Source organism: Chelon labrosus (genome assembly GCF_963514085.1).
Source record: "Chelon labrosus genome assembly, chromosome: 13".
Classification (NCBI taxonomy): Eukaryota; Metazoa; Chordata; class Actinopteri; order Mugiliformes; family Mugilidae; genus Chelon; species Chelon labrosus.
This window is the reverse complement of record NC_140346.1, coordinates 20379114-20399915: the sequence shown is the minus strand read 5'-3', so window position 1 is coordinate 20399915 and position 20802 is coordinate 20379114. Positions and strand designations below refer to the sequence as shown.

General features: G+C 42.4%; 1 protein-coding gene across 3 annotated transcripts in view; it reads left to right on the top strand.

The window, feature by feature from the left end:
• Positions 1-20802, top strand: part of cadm1b (cell adhesion molecule 1b) — a 151024-nt gene that overhangs the window by 99173 nt on the left and 31049 nt on the right. For 2 of the 3 annotated variants that reach the window (XM_084558636.1, XM_084558634.1), the window contains exons 2-5: positions 4157-4177; positions 9420-9566; positions 15711-15863; positions 17955-18092. In XM_084558636.1, the coding sequence (XP_084414762.1) occupies positions 4157-4177; positions 9420-9566; positions 15711-15863; positions 17955-18092 (459 nt within the window). The remainder of the gene's footprint in view (positions 1-4156; positions 4178-9419; positions 9567-15710; positions 15864-17954; positions 18093-20802) is intronic. The other variant, XM_084558635.1, reaches the window with a different exon arrangement.

The window sequence follows — 20802 nt, the reverse complement described above, 5'->3', positions numbered from 1 at the left end:
TACAGTTAACACCAGTCGGCTAACATACATACTAACATACAGACACACTGAAAGTGTGCGTTAGCCAAACGGCAGCATGGCCTTAGCATGCTAACTTAGCCCTGTGGTTAGCTCCGCTCTGCACCACATTAGCCCCACTAGTCTCGTTTTATTCTGCCGTCAATTCATACAACCTACAAATAACGTTAGGAAACCATACTGTGGACTGTAAATCTCACAACATCTTATGAAAAATCACGACTGATGGCTCAGCTCCATCGTTTAAAAGCAACTCGGATGCGAGTCCGGCATCGTATTGGTGCTAGTTGGTAAAACGGTGAGGGGGAAAAGTGTTAAGCACACACCCGCAACTTTTTGCTCGTGGGCCTTTACAGCCGAGCAACAGAGCAGTTTACCTGCCAGGACCGCTTCATTGTTGATGTGTATTGCTTGTTGAAACAAAATGTGGCTTCACTTTGCTAGCGTCGTCACTACCTGCGTACACGAAAGGAGCAGGCGGTCTGAAGCCGTGTAGGGACAAGTGACTGACAGGGCAGAGTGGTCTAGTTATGTCGCAAATTTGTCAAATTTGACTCAATGAATGACACATTTTCACTGTCAGACCACCCATAACAAACTGACTGCGTGGCCTTTTATCAGCTCTCCTGAGGTTGCTGAACATAAACATTTTGCTAGGGTAAAGAAAGAGCGAGCTCTACTTGGCATCTCTGCTCTCTTATCTCTATTTGAGAATAAAAATACCATCAACGACATCACTGCTCCATCTAGGTTCAAACGATGCTTCAATCCAGCTATCGGCCTGGTAAATTTAGTGGCAGGATTTGGGCCATATGTCAATCAGTGGTATCAGTCGCTCCAATTTGTTGGCATTTAAATTACGTTGCCTCAAAGTTGAGATTAGTTCAACTAGTTCACTGTATGTGGAGGCATTACATTAAAACTGGTCTTGTCGTCACAGGTCATGTCTCCATGCGTGGTGAGTTAAGGTCCGAAAACGTCCAACAGCGGTGACTAGTGGTTAGAGAAGTGGGAACGTAGGGTCACCAGTTCAAATCCCCTCTACGGCTGTGTCTGAAGTGCCTTTGCGCACTACTCTGCCTGTAAAAAACGGATGGATTAAATCTAGAAGACAAAATCCATATATGTGTACATATAGTCTATACACTAATCTATAAAGCTGATTTATAGCTTACATCAAGACTAAGTTGACTTTTGTGACCAAGATATTTGCTTTACTTTCACACGACAAAATAATATAATACTATATGCGTATTTCAATGACTCGTTTTTCAAAAGCTTCATTTTTCAATGGCTATTATTTTACAAGGACGATGTAAGGCTGTAATTGAACCATGGACATTTTGGTTGAGTGTTTATACGCCTTAACCATTAGGGCCCTCAATTACCAGAATTGCTGATTGATTTTCCGACAATCATTTAGCAGAGCTTCAGCTCACAAGACAGATTTTTTTTCAAACACGACCATTTCGTTTGCTGATGACGGCTGAAAGCTCTGGAAAATGCCATTATGTAGACCTCAAATCAGGATTGTTTAGTCAAATCTACATGAACAGTTCGAAGCAAAGGGTATTTAAACAATATAATGTATGTATAAGACGTACAGTATATGAATTCGTTAATGTCGATTTGAAAATGATTACGACTGACAACAAAGACTTTCCCGAGGTGTCGGACACAGTTACTTTACTTTCTTTTTCTGAGGAAAGCCGAAGCGCTTTGATCGGTTTCTTTTGAAAAAATCCTGACCTCAAAAGTCGTCGGTGTTTATTGGGTCCACTCTGCAGGAGCTCGCGTCTCCGTCTGATTTCCTTTGTGTCCTTTCCAATGTGGGTGTCTCCGTGGGGAACTACACAGAGCTCCAGCATCCAACTCTGCTGTGTCCTCTTATTCAGTGCGATCACACAGTAGGTTGACATGCAACACGCTGCAGATCACGAGCATAAATAAGCAAGGGAATGTTTTACCTGAAAGGAAGAACATTAATTCAAAGGCATCACACTAGTACTGAGAAGAAATGTTGCCTCATTAGTGTTACCCCACTGCTTTTACTGAGCAGTAGCGGGAGGGAGAGAAAGAGAGAGAGAGGCTATGTGCCACTCATACCACACAGACATCTCGTCTCCAGAGATCTTAGTTTGCCTCAGTGACTAAAAAATAGTGCATATTATTATGGTTTCATCAGGGTAGCAATGGGTTGAACACGGCTCTCTGAATACCAGAGCCTCACTTCTTACAGAGAACACAATGCGGTGCAAGAATACGGCCTTTCAAATGAGCCTGTTTCCAGCAGGAGGTGCAGCATCACTGTAGTTGGACTGAGCTGTACAGGAGGATGAGGCCGGGATGAAAAGGAGGAGAGGTGGAGGAGACAAGGACAGGCGTTATTTGGAGGACGGCCGGCCTGCCTGCTCTCATCCCCGCGTGATTGACAGATTGGTGCAACGGGCGCGCTCGTACGAATGCCATCACGCGCATTTCCCCCAGAAATCTGTCTATCAGCACTGTCTAAGCAGAGCGACAGCCATGACATCTAATCACAGGCGAAGCTGGCACCTCATAACTTCTACCTAATGTGCTGCAGGTACAGAGGAGAGAAGGGGAGCGCGGCACGACACCCGCCACCGCCACCACAACGCTATTTATAGCCGCTTCAGAGGCCACCAGCAGGAAGTGGATCATACTGAAGGGTTAGGGAAGGTGTCACCACACTATATCACGAGCCTCAGTGTTCAGATATAGGTCTCTGTTGACAAGATTAAACACTGAGATGCCATGGCATCAGGGTGATACATTTTTCTGGGTTACACTCCTGACAGAGTAACACGAAACGAGGGCAGATACACCACACATACAAGATGATAATGACTCATTTACATAATGCTGCTACAACATTATAATTACCTGGCAATTAAAGCAGCTCAAAAAGCCTCATTATGGGGCTGTCCTGAGGGCTGCTTGGACTGGGACACATACGGTGTGCTCGCTGAAGCTCGAGTACGCCTCTATCGCTCGAGATCTCGCTCCGCTCAAAACCACCCAGAAGCAGCATTGCGTTGAATTATCACATAATAAAGTCGTGAGTGACAATCGGAAGCTTTAAACAAGAGGACGGCTTAAGCAGGTGAGATATTGAAACGGGCTCCTGGACAGTGTTCCAAATTTGTTTCCCATCGCGTGTGATTTGTCACTCACACTTTTTTTTTTTGTCCTGAGGGAATTGCTGACACGTTGAAAATGCACAAAGGAGCGCAACAAGGACATGTGTCATACCTTACACCCTTATTACGCCGGCAATGACAAGTGAGACAAGCAGTCACTTCAACACACTGTACGCCTGGCACTGAAGCTCCCATTGCTCACAGCCAGAGTAAAGAAGCTCCAAAGTCTGTGTGAAATGTCAATATAATAAAAGATGGTGTGTGAAATATAAAAATGTAGATGTGCAGCGGAGGGCAGGGGAGGAAGTCCGTGTGTGAAGAGTGTGTGTGTGTGTGTGGAGGGGGGATGGGGGGTTGGTTTATGAACAGCAGAGAATGAATGATGGAAGCTCTCCCGAGGGTACAGGCCCTGAGCAATGCTGCAGGGACTTGGGTACACGCCAGTCTCCCATGCCCTGCGAGATGCCAGTTTGGGTGGGCACCGTTCCGAATGGGTGCTCCCTTCTCCAGGATACACCGCGGCTCCCAGGGGAGCGTCTCCAGGCAGTCGCTGCTCCTCGGCAGGGCTGGCTGGAATCTCAATCAGGGACGCGAGGGAGGGAGGGAGGGAGGGAGGGAGGGGAAACCAAGTCTGCGAATTCCCTCTGTTCCTCCATATCAATGTAACATTTAGGAAAATAGATGAAGGAAGGAAAATTGTTTATTATGTCGGGACTGCACACACGTATGGAAAAATACAATAACCGGACTACAAAACAAAAGCTATTACTATGACTTTTGTATTTTTCTTACCTGGTGGAAAATTACACAAATAGCATATGGAGCACGGCTGTTTAGAACTTATGAATACCTTTTTTTGTTAACGCTAGAATATGCCTCTCTGCTTGCTCATCCTGTCTGCTCACAACCTGTCTGTTTTTTTTGTTTTTTCCCCCCTCTCCTCTCTTCTGCTCTCGTCCTCGCCTTCACTGCAACAGGAGCTGCTGAAACCCTGACAGGTACTCTTTCTTTTTCCTACCTGCTGTTCATTTGGAAGTGCTTGCCTCTGTCTGTGTCTGTTGATTGGCTGTCCATTGCAGTCTGTTCATCTGTGCATATTTACATGAATGGCTGGTTATGTTGGTATTTCTTTTCAGGAAGGAGGAGATAGCCGTGGGCTGATCCGCTTTTTTCGGGGGGTTTTTGTTTTTGTTTTTTTAAACTCCCGAATCAAAATTTCGCCACACGCAATGGCAGATTTCAACTTCTGCTCTGGCCTTTTGATTTGACTTTAGTTTTGGCTCATCTGACTGTTCGCTAATCGCCTTCTCAAACCAAAAAAAGTAATGCATGGGCAAAAGTGTTAAGGAACAGATTAAGCAATGTCTTGTCTCCTTTGTGAGCTACATATGTTAGCATGTTCGGCTAACTGTGGTACAATTCCTAGCCAAGGACCGCATGCTTAGCTAATTACATTAGTATTTATGTAGGGTTACAGATTATGTTGATAAAAGACCTTCATCACATCATTAACATCCACGATACAGTATTTCCTCACTGAATAGAAGCTGATAATAGATGCTAGCATATCTAAACGTTGCGCATCTACACTTGTGGACATACATTTATCTTGCTTGTTAAGGTGCGGAAGATAAGCAGCTAAATAAATACGAGCCTTGTCCTCTATTATTTGGCTTTAACTTCAGGGCCGTTTAGCACAATGCCATACATTTCCATATCTTCTCCATGTATCATCAAGTGGTGATACATCGCTTTAGCCTCCTCCATTAGGCGTGATAAAATTGAACGTCGCCATCATTTCTAAAACACTTTTACGTGACAAGGTCTTAAAATTACTTCGCTGGAAACATTAAAAAGTCAATTGGAAACAGCTTTGGAGCCAGCACTCCATTAGCTAGCGACAGCTGATAAAAATCTGTCAGCTAAAAATGAAAAGCTGCCACTTCTGTGTGGAGACAATGATCTATTATTGGCAAAGGATTACAAAGCAGTTCGATGGTGAATCGTTGCAAATTGCATATGAAAGCAGAGAGAGCTTGATGGGGGGGGGGAAGGCTGCATCAAGCCAAACTAACAAAGTGCTAATTGATGAGCTTTTTACATCCAAATATCCTGACTATTCAGGTGAACTCTTAGATGAGCTAAACGGTAATACGTGGCTTTCTTGGAGAACCTTATTAGCAAGCGTCTGTTTCCTGCTTCCTCAGACGTCTAGTCTTACTCACTATGGCAATTGCGTGAACCCTTTATTTTCCTTCTAACGCGCTGTGAGGTTACTGCGAATTACTGACAGTAATTTACACGTTTTAGCTGCTATTACCGAAGCCAAGTAATCCATGAAGGCGAAAAGCAGCAACAATTATTAGTACTGCTTTCTAATAAATAACTAGTGTGAAAAACACAACTTTCGGCAGAGTGTTTAGCTAATCTCCAAACTCTGTGATTTCCAACTCTTAAGGAAAATGACCTCCTTAAAATGTTTTACTCCATTACACAAGAAATCCATCAGATACGTTCCCCTGTATTTGATCAATTTAGGTCCAAAACTTGGTACATCTTCCGTGATGTATGAAAGTAAAAGTAAAGTAAAAGATTTAAAAGGGAGAGATTCTGTTAAAAATTATGTGGTAAACTTTGGTAATCCTTTAATAAATACTTGGATAGTTGTTAATAAATGACCACAGGAGGGATTTTTTATTTATTTATTTTTTTTACAACCTCCACCACTTTATACGGCTTAAGAGCCTTTCCTCCAATCATTACAGCATATCGATTGTTTCAGAAAAACAACACCTTGTAATATTTCAGCCGGTGAAAGGTGTTTTCTCGGGCTGAACATCTCTATGTTCTGGTTGTGCTGCGGCATCATTAAACAAAGGAGTTCACTGAGCTTCTGAGAGAGCTCAAGAAAAAGATGGTCAAATTAGTGAAATTTCTGAAACCTTCCCATGCAGAGGGGCTAGGAGAAATGGCACGGTGCTAATTATGCCCTGAGACACAAGGCTTCTCACTTGTGAACATCCTTAAAACAGCATTTCATCATGAGCATAAGGATTTAATGACTGAGAAGGATAAAGAGTGAAAAGGGAGCATCGGGGAAGGAGAAGGAGAAACTTTTATTGTTAATGACTGTCTCATAGTCCTGGTTGTTCCTTGAAAGGACACGACTGCTGCAGACAGCGGTGACTCAAGGGAGAGGAATTGGAGGCCGGCTGTCCTGCTTTTCGCTGCCCCTTTCATGTCTTTTGATGTGAAAACAAGACAGAAAAGTTCAAAGTAAAGAACCGGCTTGATTCAAAATGGTGCCATGTCTCCGAACTCCTGATGGAGGAGCCGCGCCGCTAATATTTCCCGATTTCGTCAACTTTTGTTAAATTTGGTCGGCGGTTGGTGCCGTTTTGCATTTCGAGTACGGCTGATGAGGCGAGCCGCCATGCCAGACACTTCGCGCCAGATTGTACATCCCCTTTGAAGGTCTGTATTTCCCTCTGACTGTTTCATTCAGTATGTTGTGATGCAGGAACAGGAGGGCAGCCATGTGTAGAGATACAGGCACTTTACTCTCCCAGACAGCTGCTGGAATGAGTGTGAATTTATCAGCCAGTCATCTGTGCCATGCCTCTGCCCACTCCCCCCATCCCCCGCCTCTCCATCCCCACCCACCACCCAGAATTAATGACTGCCTCTCCTCATTTGCACCCAATCATGACCGGGATGCCGAGGCAATTGAAAATGTTTACTTCAATTGCAAAAACCCTCCATGTTCCACAAAGTGGCCTGTTTTCACTTTGATGGGATTGCTAATCACAGCGACGTTATTTATGTGTGTTTTGAATTGGAGATGAGCCTAGGCTAGGATATTGGAGGGGGACCAACCTTGCTTGGGGCTGCTAAACCTTATGGAGAATTTATCTTTTGCGTTTCCCTTTCTCTCAGTCCAACAGATTGGGAGCAGAATAACCTTGCTTTGAGGGCTGCTCTGTGTTGCTGTTTTGACTGCCAAATATATTACTTTTACAGCGATGAAATAAAATAGACATCAAAACACTTCACATTGCTTTTGCCTCATTTCGGCGGTGCACAGCACGGAGGAGCTCCACTTGATATCATTACACACTTTAACACTTTCGGATTATTTTGATTTGATGCTCTTGAATATCTTAATTTATTTGGTATTTAAGATGCTGAGCGACAACTGGCCAGGTGCAAATGATATGAATCCGGAGAAAAAGCTGAGTCGTTCTTATTTTACGACTCTGAAAGCCACAATCTGGGACGAATATTTGCTTTTTGGGTATTGATAACTCCCTGTAAATCCCACAATAATAGAACAATGGTGTTAAATTAATGTTGATCATCAGAATTAAACATGAATTACACTAATATTCAGTGATTTTGCACCTCACAATATACAACACTGCAAAAATAAAGTGAGGAAAAACAGTTGTTACTGATGAATTAACAATTCACGGGTACTGTGTCAAGGTACAACAGGTGTTTTCTGGCATGCTGGCAAACATGCTACAGCTTTTCTCACAAATTAGTCTGTCTGTCTGTGTGCGCTTCAAACCAGTTCAAAGACCTAATTTTTCCTCGTCAGTAAAGATGGCGTCTGAAGGCTCTTTTGGTTGTAAACTGCTTTGTAGTATATTTCCAATAAAAAATCCAAATCCAGATCATCCAGTATCAGCGTCTTGAAATTAGAGCACGAGGTCTTAAGTCCTACAATTTATTTTTGTTTCAAACATTTAAGTTACATGCATTAGTAGCAATCAGTATTAAAATATGCAAAACCTCTATTTTCCCCTTTTTTCCCCCCCATACTCATTCATTGTTGTCCTATCTGCCCCTAGTGGCCGTTTGAGGTATAACACATTATTTTCACTTGGTTTATGTCTGTGTATAGTATAAGCATTAAACCCTACTGCATTTACTATAAACACATAATTGGCTGCATTAATAACTTTTTTGACATAATCTTTTTTTATTTTTTTTTTATTATTATTATTATTATTATTAATGAATTACCATCCTGAGTCGTGGAGGCCCAGTGGAATCAAATAAGTAGCTCATTGCATCAGACAGGTGTGAGGAGATTCTCTCCACAGGAGGTTAATTTCTTATTGCTCGCCACATTCACAGAGTTCATTTTGAATCATGTTAGTTTGCCTGTCTATTCCCATTATCACTATCTGAAAACGCAGGCGTTTTTTTTTTGTTTTTTTTTCTCCTCTCCCTCCCTCTCTCTCTCTCTCCACTTTGTAAATGTCAGAACGCAATAGAGGTGTCTGACAACCCAGGCATGCAAATGTGCTTTTGATGTTTTCTTGGGGCTGTGGCTGAGAGCGTTGTTCCTCCACCGGTGTGAATCTGAGACGTTAAAACGTATTCTCCATCCTCCTTACGCTTTTTAGGCTCCTGCCAGATAAATATAGCACAAGGTGACTTTTTGATTCTCCGACTCTTTTCTCTCTGAAGACGGGGAGGAAACAAAGCCAGTGCTTCTTTTGTGTGTGTGTGTGTGTGTGTGTGTGGTGGGGCGGTGGTGGATGGGGAGGGGTTCGGTGCGAGGTGTAAGTTACGATGACATGGTCCAGGGTCTGTCGGTGGCAACAATGCCAGAGTACAGAGAGTGACTCAGATGCTTACAGCACGTTTATTCCTAGAGATACAGAACAGAACCGCTGAGCACACTGAGCACACATTGGTCACATGGAACCTCAGATGGAGGGCTCTGATAAAGCTTAACCATAAACAGCATCCAGCTCGGCTCATCTATCTCTCCTCTCTCTCTTCCTGTGCTCCGTTTCACTCTCCCTCTCTCCCTCACCTCCTCCCTACCTCCCGTATCTACTACTTGCCACTTTCTTACACTCGTTCTTTGTCTCTTTTTGTTCCTACCCTCTCCTCTCTCCCCCTCTCTACCTTCGTGGGCAGCAGAGCTTACAGCCCATCTGGCACAGACTCACAGGGCCCACTCTGAGCTGGGGGAGATCAATAGTGACAAACACTGCACATGGCTCCTATATTAAAAGGATTAGACATGGCTGCAAACAGACAATCTACACGGCCTATTCGCGCATCTTTACACTGCGCGAGTGTTGACATGCAGTCCCAGCAGTGACAAATATAAATATTTAATAGACTGTAAATACCCAAACAGGAATGCTCCTTTTCCCATTTGTAAAGTCCTTGTCGCCTTCTGTGTTTTTTTTTCTCTTCTGCGTCTGTGTTGTGAAGTCGAAGGGCAAAACCTCGCAACTGACAACGTGTCGGTGGTGGAGGGGGAAACGGCGACCATCAGCTGCAGAGTGAAGAACAACGACGACTCCGTCATCCAGCTGCTCAACCCCAACAGACAGACCATCTACTTCAAAGATGTTAGACGTAAGTGCCCGTGCCTCACGCGAGACGCTTTAACAAACCCACGGTCCTTTTACAATAACAGGGAGAAATGTGTGTGTTCGCCACAAATGGATGGAAATTCTTCTTTTTTCCTTCTATTATGACTGCCTCAGTGTTTTTCATTTCTGCCTCATACTAAGAATATTTCTATTTTCTATTTCGACTTCAAGGAAAACTCAATTTAAAAAAAAAAAAATAGCTTCTTGCTTATTATAGTTTCTGGCACTGACAATCTAATCCAGGTTTCTCTTGACGTTAACTCTTAGAACTACTTTGAAGAACATTGGTGAGAGTGAATAAAAATATTAGTTTCTCAGAGATAAAACACATTACTTCATTGTTTTACACTCATTTCTTCACTTAAACACATGCCAACGCTACAGCAAGCTAACTTAACTAAATCTCAATAACCTTACTAATCTAACTTCAGCGTTATACGAATGCTAGTTCTTGTTGTAAGCATCCATCTCATCATTATAAAATTCACTGTATTCATTTTAGTGGTGCTGTAATAAGAGTAAAAGCAGCTAAACTTTAATTTACCAAAACAAAGGCATTCCTGTAGATGTTTCTTCAGTTTTAAATGACCAGTGGAGAGTTTTTTCACGAATGGCCAAAAACTCAAGGTACAAATGGGGGTGAAACATAGACAGTATAAAGATGTACGGTGAACTGCTCCTCAAAAGTGAAGCCAAAGCAAGTAGAGCTCCCCCTAGTGGCTGGCTGCAGTATAGGTCATAAGCTCCACCCCCTCCATGTTAGAGGATGGGACTTGCGCCACATTCTTCTAATTTTTTATTTTTTTTTTCCAAGGATGATTTCTGTAATTTAATGTTATTGCATGTTCAAGTGTCGATTTTTAGGATGAATTTAGTTTTAGTTAGTTATTTGACACTTTAGAAACCAGATGCGACAAACTGGCGACTACCAGTTGCCATGCCAACTGTATGGCATTTGTAAAGCGGTCCTGTGGGACTGTGAGAGTTGTAAAAAAATATAAATAAAAATGTAAAAACAAGTACAGTGTATAGTCCGACATTTCCCTGTAACTGATGGAGGCAGAGCAGAGCACATTATTTATTAAACGAAAACGCGAGTGAGTCTGGCGGAAGTGTAGGTCGGGTCGTCGATGTCGCGTCTCCGCGTGATTCCACTTTCGTACCATGACCATACTGCGCAGACTCTGGCTCCAAAGTCGCAAGATGGCGCTGCCCGTATCCCCAGGAAAGTAGTGTCAGTTTGGCTAATGCAAGGAAGTGGGGAGACATCGTACATATTTATATACAGTCTATGGGGTGAACATTTTGTTGCAAGTCTTAACATCATTTGTTTCCTCTGGCTAAACTGTGGACGTTGTCGTCCTCATAAGAGTGTCCATTGTCCTTCAGGTGTAGCTGGACTGCTGAGGCCTGACCTGAAGTAGTAGCCCTCCCGTGTTTATGCCTAACCTCAATATCAACAACAACTGCAGCGTTTATTATGTACGCTTAAGCACAGCGGAAATTATTTGATCAATCAATTAGGGGACCAACGGCAAATGAATCTGCAGCTATTATTTATGATAAAATAATCATTTAATTTTTCTGTCAAAAGAAATCTGAAAATGTGGGATGCTCCTCAAATGTGACGACTTGAAATGTTTAATTTTCTGACGCTTTATAGTCGAAACAATTCAATGATTGTCAAAGAACTGTCAGATTAATAATGAATAGCTGCAGGCGTTAACGGTCTATTCTTACAGCGCAGCGGAAAAATGTATTTTTCCTCATTGCTGTGTTCAAAACAGCTCGTCTACACCGAGATTATTTGAGTTAAATAAACTGAAGTCAACTTTTTCTTGAACACAATAAAGCACGACAAGGCACTGGGGTATATGTTTTTTGAGACTGGGTGGTCTACTTGAGTCCGTCGCCTTGAAAAACTGTTGAGTTTCTATTGTTACAATGAATCTGAACTTAAAAAAATAACTGGAACTAAGAATAAAACTAAATCTTTTAAAGAAAACACAATTTAAAACCAAAATTTGAAATGAAATAAAAATAAAATCTAACAAAGAAACACACTGACAACACTCGTCTCCATGTCAAGGATTGCGTTGCTCAAGCAGAGCCGCTACAACTGTCAGCACATCCCGTACAAAGGACTCGCTGGTTTTTGGCATCGCAGCGAAGGTTTCAGATATCACCACAAAATCAGCTCCGGCTTTACGTTAGCTTTTCTGTGCAAACATGATTCCATCTGTCCTTGACTTCCTGGCTGTTTAACACAAGTCATTAAGCTCAGAATGCTGCAAGATTAATATGAGATAATTCGCAGTGCTTCTATAATGGGAATACTTTTGTGTCCTTGTCAGTGTTCGATTTTACGATAATCTCTTAGATTAGGATATTGAACATTATGATTATGCATGAGCATATGGGCTACCTCTACTTTGAACAGAGTTTTTGTCTCCTGCATTTTTTTTTTTAACTTTTTTTTTTATGTCTGGGATGTGAGCCAAGATTCAAGGTGAAACACCCTTCATTTCAGCCTATATTGCATCCCAGCTGTTATTTCACAAGTCTAGGTAGTGAGACGCGTGTTCCATTTTCTCACTCGCGAGGAGCATCAGGGGAGTTTGAGTACACATCTTCGTCATATTTGTACAAAATACCCAAAGCTGCTTGAGAATAAGGCAGGGAAGAATGGACTGACGTAAAGCGCGGATCACGTTGTGCCGTACACCTTAAAAAATACACTTATTCTGACACCAAGGAGCAGACAGAAAGGCAACAATGAATAAGTCTTAGATCGTAGCGACAATCAATATTAGCTCTGTACTATTAAGGAAATCTTTCCACGAGGTTAAGACAACCTTTCCCTCTTCATTCTTTATTGAGCTGCTCCACGAGGGCCTGTAAACATGTCATTTTCTCTGCCTAAGTCGATGCAGTGCCTTTGTCAATTACAAAAAACAAACAGCTTTGTTTATGCGCAATTAGATCTGAATATATGTCAGAGTTTCTGACAGGCGGCTAAAGCGTCATTGGGCTGCTGCTGTGTATTGTGTGTTTCTGGTAATGGGGTCTGGCGAACCCCATGGCAGCGCTATTCTAGGCTGTGCTCCTGAAGGACTGCTAGTTCTGCGGGGACCCCCCTCAGCCAGTGGCATTGTTACCTGTCAACGGGGCCGACCGACACAGTGGCAGATCTTTGTATACAAGGAAGTAAACAGCAGTGACATAGAGACACACCAGGAGCTAAGAACAGCGGCTACAAGGGAAGCTGCAGCCACGGATACGGATACACACACACAAATACCAAAATGATAACAGCTTTACAGTACCGGTGAAAGCCATCTAAACAAAGTCCTGTTGCAGCAAATAAAGATGAATTATGTCACGGGTGGAAGCCGAGCGAGTCTTGTTAGGATGAGCCATTTATTCTGCCAGATATATGCGAAATGACATGCAATTTGGCAGAGTTGTCACCTGAAATGGGAAAAATGAGCCTTTATCAGCGAGGGTGGACCTCTTTGGATGGTGATGCAATAAAACACCATTATTTATTCACTGCATCGCCTCTGAGGAGTTGTCTGACTTTTGCGCTACAAAGGTTTAATGTTTGAAGTGATACTGAGCCAAAAGACTTTTCTTTCAGCAACAATCCCCTGCAGGTTTTAACGCCTTTGAAAACCTGGTTTCCAAAGCAGTTATAATAATTACTTTTCAAAAGACAGCCACGTGAACACTGTACGACAATGTGAAAGGGTTCATTCATGGACGCGAACATACATAAAATTATCGCCCTGAGCCGCAGATCGGCTCAGTTTTGAGAAGCTTTTAAGACAGTTTAAGCTAATTGCTTAGCCGTCTGGCAATAACCGCACCTTTTTGGTTCACTTTCATTTCTCTCATGGCGTCAGTTTAGTCCAACACAGGTGCTGGTTTTCACAGACAAAGCTTAGGAGATGGTGGAGACCAAAACAGAGCTAAAATAGAGCGAATATTGGACTTTTAACATTTGCTCCAAGCATCTATGTGCTCACATGTTAGGTAAATAAGTGGTGTGTGTACTTCGGACTTCTTTATAACATTAATAGTTGGTAAACACTATCAATGTAAGAGTTTAACCCAACTAATCTGTTACTTTGGGACAGAAAAGAAGTGTGACAACTTAAAAGGGAACTGCTGCTAGTTTTTGCGAAATGGCTGAATATTTTTCTGATTCTGAGGTTGTTGACGAACCATAGCAGTAGCAAATTACAGGTAAACAACCCGACGTCAGAGATGACATCATCCAGGTCAGAAGACATCATCCGGGGTCTGTAGATTGACCTACAGACCTCGAATGATGATAACAGGTAACTCCAGACTCAACAGGGAATAGCACTAGCGTATCATAACAAAATACTGGTGAAATTAACAAGTTTCGCGGCAGATAATGCGTTATTTAGAGGCTGCGTCTCGGTGCCCCAGTCACTCCCACTATATGGATATACGATGATCTAATTATCTCCTGAACGAGTGCAAATGACACAAAAGTTATATGGGTGAGTAAACGATCGTATTTTAAGCTAGAAATAAGGTCCAGGTCGTAAAAAACAGTAGTTCCGTTTTAAGCTACTACTATACAACTGAATTGTATTTGCACGGAAATACTTTCCATGTGAGCCCTGACGACCACCATCAAGAAAGGCAAAGGGCAAAAACACAAATAAAGAAAGCGCTGATGGAAAATAAATATAGCTGTTGGCAGAGAAAGGTTCATGGAGAAACCCATCAGTCAAACGTGGAGAAACTTTTAGGGATTTGCTAAATGTCAACTAGGTACACCAGCTAGTTGCTAACTAACTCTATGTAACACTACAAGAGCAGTGAAAACCATATAAAATCAGTCATACAGCACAAGCTTAAATAAACTGTTGATTACTTACTACATAACATGTTTTTAAAGCAATTATTCACCCGCGTAGGCGTCTTGAATTCTTCTTTTAAAGCTGCTACTTCATCAATCTATCATCACATTCATTATTTTCTCATATTTTGCAGATTAAATGATTAACCCTAATCAGCAGACTAATCTCTAATGAATATAATCATTGGGCATATTTTGTTGAGAGTAAACAGTGGTCACTATTCTGTGAACCCACCATATTCTTATGTAAGCAGTTATGAAACAGCCTCTCACAAACTGGATCCGGCATCTCAGACGTGAAGGGTTTCCCTCCCTAGCAGGTGCTTCGACTCTCAAAGTGCATCCGTGTCTTTGTTTCCCTTTGAGGAGAGACTCCAAAGAGCTCTCAAATTATATTGGGGGATGAGGTTTCATGTTGACACTGCCCTGAGACCTTGGGTAATGATCATGACGCTAAGTGTACAGCCTGATGGGAATAACAAACTCCCTTCGCTTTAAACAGGCGCTGAATAGAGTTCGTTAGCTCGACAGATGCAGAGAGGACTTGATAAAGAAGGCAGGTCAAAACATCAAAAGGGCTCCCAATCAAATCAGCCGGGGCGGTTTATGTAAAAGGGTGCGCGGCGCTGAGGGCTGACCCAAATGAAAAGCTGCCTAACCTAGTTTGATGGCATTAAAAAAGGAAAAAAATCAGCCAATCTATACAGACATTAGTATACAGACTCCTGGCTACTTTTGATTCAGACTTTCAGGCATTCAAGCCTCTCTACCTCCACACTGTGATTTGATTCATTATGTATGTTTGAATGCCTCTCCCTGCTTCTTTTCTTTTTTTTTTTTCTGGAATATGTGAGTTTGATGCAGCCATCCATGACCAGGCGCAGACCATTTTAAGAGTTCCTAGCTTGTTAGGAGTCCTCATGAGCACTCTTCACACTCTTCCTGTCTTTGCGAGTGCTCTGCAGACTGTAAAGCTACTTTATAAATCAACTTGTATGAATCATTTTGAAACTCACTTTTCTTTTACTCAATTAAGGAGAAAGCCCACAAAAGGGAGCACTCACCCCCCCTCAATCTCTCCTCCTCCTCCTCTTGTTTCATTTTCCGTCTTCCTCGCTCTCGTTCATTTTCCCATTTTCCCTCGTCCTTCTTCCCTCTCACCCCGTGTCCCGTGTTTGTGTCCCTGCACTCTGTATCCTCACTGTCTCTGTCTCACATGTATCCCCACAGCTCTCAAGGACAGCCGGTTCCAGCTGGTGAATTTCTCTGACAACGAACTGCGGGTGTCTCTGTCCAATGTGTCACTCTCCGATGAGGGACGCTATGTGTGCCAGCTCTACACGGATCCTCCTCAGGAAGCCTACGCAGACATCACTGTCCTGGGTAGGTGTGAGGACGCACGTGTGAACCTCACGCACACACGCGCTTTTTATTGTACTTCACTCCATTATATATGGTGAATGTGAAATAATAGTAATCTTTGATCCCCTTATCTTTAGCAACTGAAACAAAATGTCAGCCAATTAGGCTCTCGCAGTGCTCAACAGCATAACGAAAAGGAGCAGATGCTGAAACTGATGGCTCAGACCGCGTTGGTTTTGGCAGCTGTGTTGACTCTGTGAATCCCGGTGAATGTTGACTTGGCTGCTCCAAACGATTCCCTATTGAGAGTCAGCTGTGCCACACTTTGATGCTTTGGAGTGAAATTACTCTAGTTAAGCTTTATTATACATGCAGACATCCTGGGGGATTGAAAGGAATTAAAAGCACTTTAAAGTAATTACTCTAGTTGTACAATTGAAACCTAGCTGCCGTATTTCTGAACCAAGGGGTTGCATTGAAGAGTCCTTGAAATAAGCACCCGCTGACTTTTTTTTTGCTTTCAAGTAACTGGAGTTCAAGCAAGTTTGCTGTGATGACTAATACAAGGGATGAGAGGAGAGCAGCGCTTCATCCCATCTCTGAACCATAGGTTGTAATCACATGTACTTCTGCAACACTGGCACAGCGTCTTGGGTTAAAAAAAAAAATGCTACATAATGCATGATTCACTCAATGCTCATAATGACTGAATACATGAATCTATAAAGGTATTACATATGCCTTTTGTTCAGCTATAAGAAATACAAAATGACAACATGTTTAATGGGATCAGTGGTCTGTCTGTGCACCACTGTGAAATGGAAATATGTACAATAACTGATCAATTACTATGACCTGATATTTATAGTCTCCAGAGGATGGATGCCACACACAGATCAGTGGATCCTCTGTATTAAAGAGTCTCTAAATACAATTAAATGTTGAGTTTGGACCTGACATTCATGTGGATGCTACTTAGACGTGACCTAGGCCCATTTAGACCAGACAAGACCAGGCACCCCCACCCCATAGCAATGACACTCCTGCAGGATGCAGTCTGACACAGACACACACGCAAAAACGGTTTAAAAAAAACATCAAGAACAGCACAAGGTGTTGACCTGGCCTCCAAATTCATTAGATCTCAAACTGATCAAGTATCTGTGGGATGTTCCACAGAGGTCCCTCCCCTCAACACATAGGACCCAAAAGCCCCAACTAACAACATCCTGTTGCCAGACACCACAGGACACCCTCAGAAGGTCCATGTCCATTCTCTGATGAGTCACAATTGTTTTGGAGGCACAAGGGAGACCTACACGATATTAGGAAGGTGGTCATAATGCTGATCGGTGCATGCTACATAATGTTAATTTGCAAAGGTGTGTGCAAAGTATATCATTATGCTCGACATTATCCTTTAGCTTAAAGTCCCACAAGCATGGGTGGTAGTCTCGGTAACTCATGGTTACTTAACATTTTTGCAAATTATCTGGCGTCCAGTTACATAGAAAAACATCCATCAGTCTCTCTGAAAGCAGAAACCCAAGGACAGACGACCAGACCGGGGTGGACACTAGCTCTCGCTCACAATGCCGGTTGTGACTGGCTGCAGCCCCCTACCACTCTCTACAGGATAAGCAGTTATAGATGATGGATGACAGTAGAAACGCTCCTATAAAGAATTTTCATCAAAGTAGTAGCAAGATGAAAATATCCAGACGTTAGCAGATAAGATAATGGTCGGCCTCACCATTATTTCATATGTAGGTCTTGTTATTCTTAGGTACAGTCATAATGGAAACTTGCCTAAGTCATGATGACTTACACTCATTCAAGGTGATTATTATGAAAGGACTTGATGTGGACTATGTGGTATGATTTGGTGGCATGTAAACTAATATATAATGATGATATAATTGTCTATTCAGTGTTAACTAATCACACACAGTATTCAGATTTTTCTAAATGGTGAGAGACTGTTATTCACACATTACTCACGTATTTGTGTTATTATCGTTAAGTGCAAATGATGTATTTTGGTGTGTGTATAAACGTTGCCATGCTGGTATCTTTCTGACTGCTGCTGCTGCTGCTGCTGCTGCGGGTCAGTCCCACCAGGCAGCCCAATCATCGAGAGCCGCGAGGATGTGGTCAGCGAAGGAAACGAGACGGAGCTCACCTGCACAGCCATGGGCAGCAAGCCAGCCGCCTCCATCAGATGGATGAAAGGGGAGGAAGAACTGACAGGTCAGTAGAATAACAGCCTCTCCTGGTTTGCTTCACATGCCGAGGGCCTGTCCGCTTCCCTACAAGCCCAGGTCTCTGGAGGCGCATCCTCTCTGAGCAAAACCCAGTTCAAGTCTAAAACATTAATGTGTGGTGTACTGATTATGTTGACTGACACGCATAGGAAGATAATCCTGCCTGACGTACACGGTCCGAAGAGGACAGCGCTTTCTTTCTTGCTTTACTTCACGAGTGTAAAAACTCCCGTCCTTAAGGCTGCTTGCTCAGCTTCAAGTCAGACTCATGTTATGTGTCTCATGCATTTTAGAAAACATCTGCCTTCGAGGCACTTTCCCCGCTCTCATTTACATTTCGGCGATCCATGTTTAGATTTAAAACCGATTAAACATTTCAGTGTGAACATTTACCTTGAATACTGATAGAATATGTTTCTAAAAGTATTCAACTATGAATCTTTTGCATTTACTTGAACCCACTGCCACACGGTAAACACGGTTATGAGCTCATATTTGCACATTTCATCTTCATCTCGGAGCCTTCGGCCGGCCGGAGGCTGTTAACAGAGAGGGGGGTATATGATCTGAGCTGGTGAAAAATCGGTATTACCTCTCAGTTATGATTAGGGGTCATCAATAATTCATTATATACTTATTGTACGGCGAGGGGGATATTCATTTTAGTCGTATCGTATTTACAGAGAGTGGATGTCTCTGAGCTTGTTGTCAAATTATATATGTATTAGAATGGAGAGGATTCATTTGGCTTGTTGAGAGATGAAATATTTAGACAAGAGCGAATCTGAAGCTAAATGCCATCTGTGCCTCCAGTGTTCCCTACAGGAGTCGAAGTCAATTTCTGTTTATGACTTGTCGAGTGTTGTGTAGGGGAGGCAGAGACAACGGGATGGTTAGATCAGGGAAATGCCACTGACATGCTGAGCAGGGCTAATCCATAGTGGCGGTGGCTACATAAAGCGAGCCAGGGAGTCACGTCCTCATGTACCCCAGGAAACACGAATCACTTCTCATTATGGACGCGCTAAACAATTCATTAGCTCCTGCACGTATTGAGATTCAAAGGCACACATCACACCGGTTTTACAGAATCTCTCTGATCGTGTTTGTCTTACGTCTCCGTGCAGGCAGGACGGCCGTGACGGCGAGAAAGAAATTCGCTGCCTAATTTAAACACACCCTCAAATTGGCCGAATTGGTTCTGCAACCATTTATCACGCTGGCAGGTACGGGACTGACGAGCTCTGGCCTGCAGGAGACTCTGCACACGAGGTGGCAAAATGCATTTTAGCATAAATGACAGCTGCGATATTATTTAAATGTAGTGGAGCCCGGGCACTCAGCTGCTGCTGCTGTTGTTAAAGTACAGGAGGAGGTTTGTTGCATCGGACAGCTGCGTTCAATTATGTGTTTTTAAAATTTGCATGTGATCGTGGAAAGCTGCGTGCAGGAGATTTGATAAGGATTTGAAAAAGTTGGTGTAATGCTTGTATTAAAATATTAAATTTAATAGGGAAGAAAGTTTTAAAAAGGCACTCCGACTATTAAAAGATAAAATTTCAAATTCAGCTTTGAGAGATTCTGAATCGCGGCAACGATCATTATTCCGTAAGAATAATTCGGGAAATGTCTTTTCAGTTTTTTTACTCTGATTCTGAATAGCAATTGAAACAGATTTCACCTTGGGAATCACATGGTGAACGAAACATCCAAACTCAAGGTTCACTGTTTGAGTTCTGACGGTATTCCTCCTCCTGCTTCTTCGCTGAATGGGAACGGTTACCATTTACTAACGAAGGCCATGAGAAGCAGTCAAAAGCTGCATAGAAATAAGTATTTGTGGTATTTTATTACATTATAAAAGCAGCATTTGAAACACAGCCTTTAGTTAGGTAATCTCCAGTTTGCTTAGCCTTGATAAATGGCTTAATTGAGGTATACAGTAACCCATACTAATATTTCATGCATTAGTAATGCGCTAAATAACAGTTAACTTAATCAAAGTAGAGAAATCCTCTTGCAGGGTGACATTTGACCCGTCTTTTGAGATAACTTTTTTATTCCTGGCATCTTAATAGCTTATCACAACTTTGCATATTACTACTATTCGTCTTACTTTGGGATTTTGGGAGCTTTGGATGAGGTAAACAGGAAGTAAAATGGCACCAGCTTTTTAACCTCAACAAGTAAAGCTAAATTAAATGGTATAATTTCCTTAATGCAGTGAAGTGTACCATAAGAGTATTCTGATGCTGAAGAAAACTATAAAACCTTCAGAAGTAAGGAGGAGTGTCCTTTATGATAGCTGAATAAAATGTCTAAGGATATTTATGAATGTTTATTCAGGTGAAATATCCTTGGAAAGGGTTATTTTGCAAACTCAAAAAAAAAAATGTGTCACAGCCATTAAGCACTTAGGGTTTAAAATGGTTTAAAGCACTTTAATAATCTCTACAAGTGCTGAGTCAATGCCACTAACTTTCCCTTTCTTGTTTTATGTTGTATTTTTCTGCTTTTGGGCCCCACGTCTTCCCAACAGTTTGAAACTCTCTAGAGTAATGGGACAAATATTATGCCAATTTGATGCAGGAGGTGGAGTGAGTCTAAAGTCTATATTATCTTCATTCTGGCCTGCTTTTCTAATGGCGCTGGTTTGCTGTGTGAGCCGTGCGGAAGCAGCTTGATCACTGGCGGCT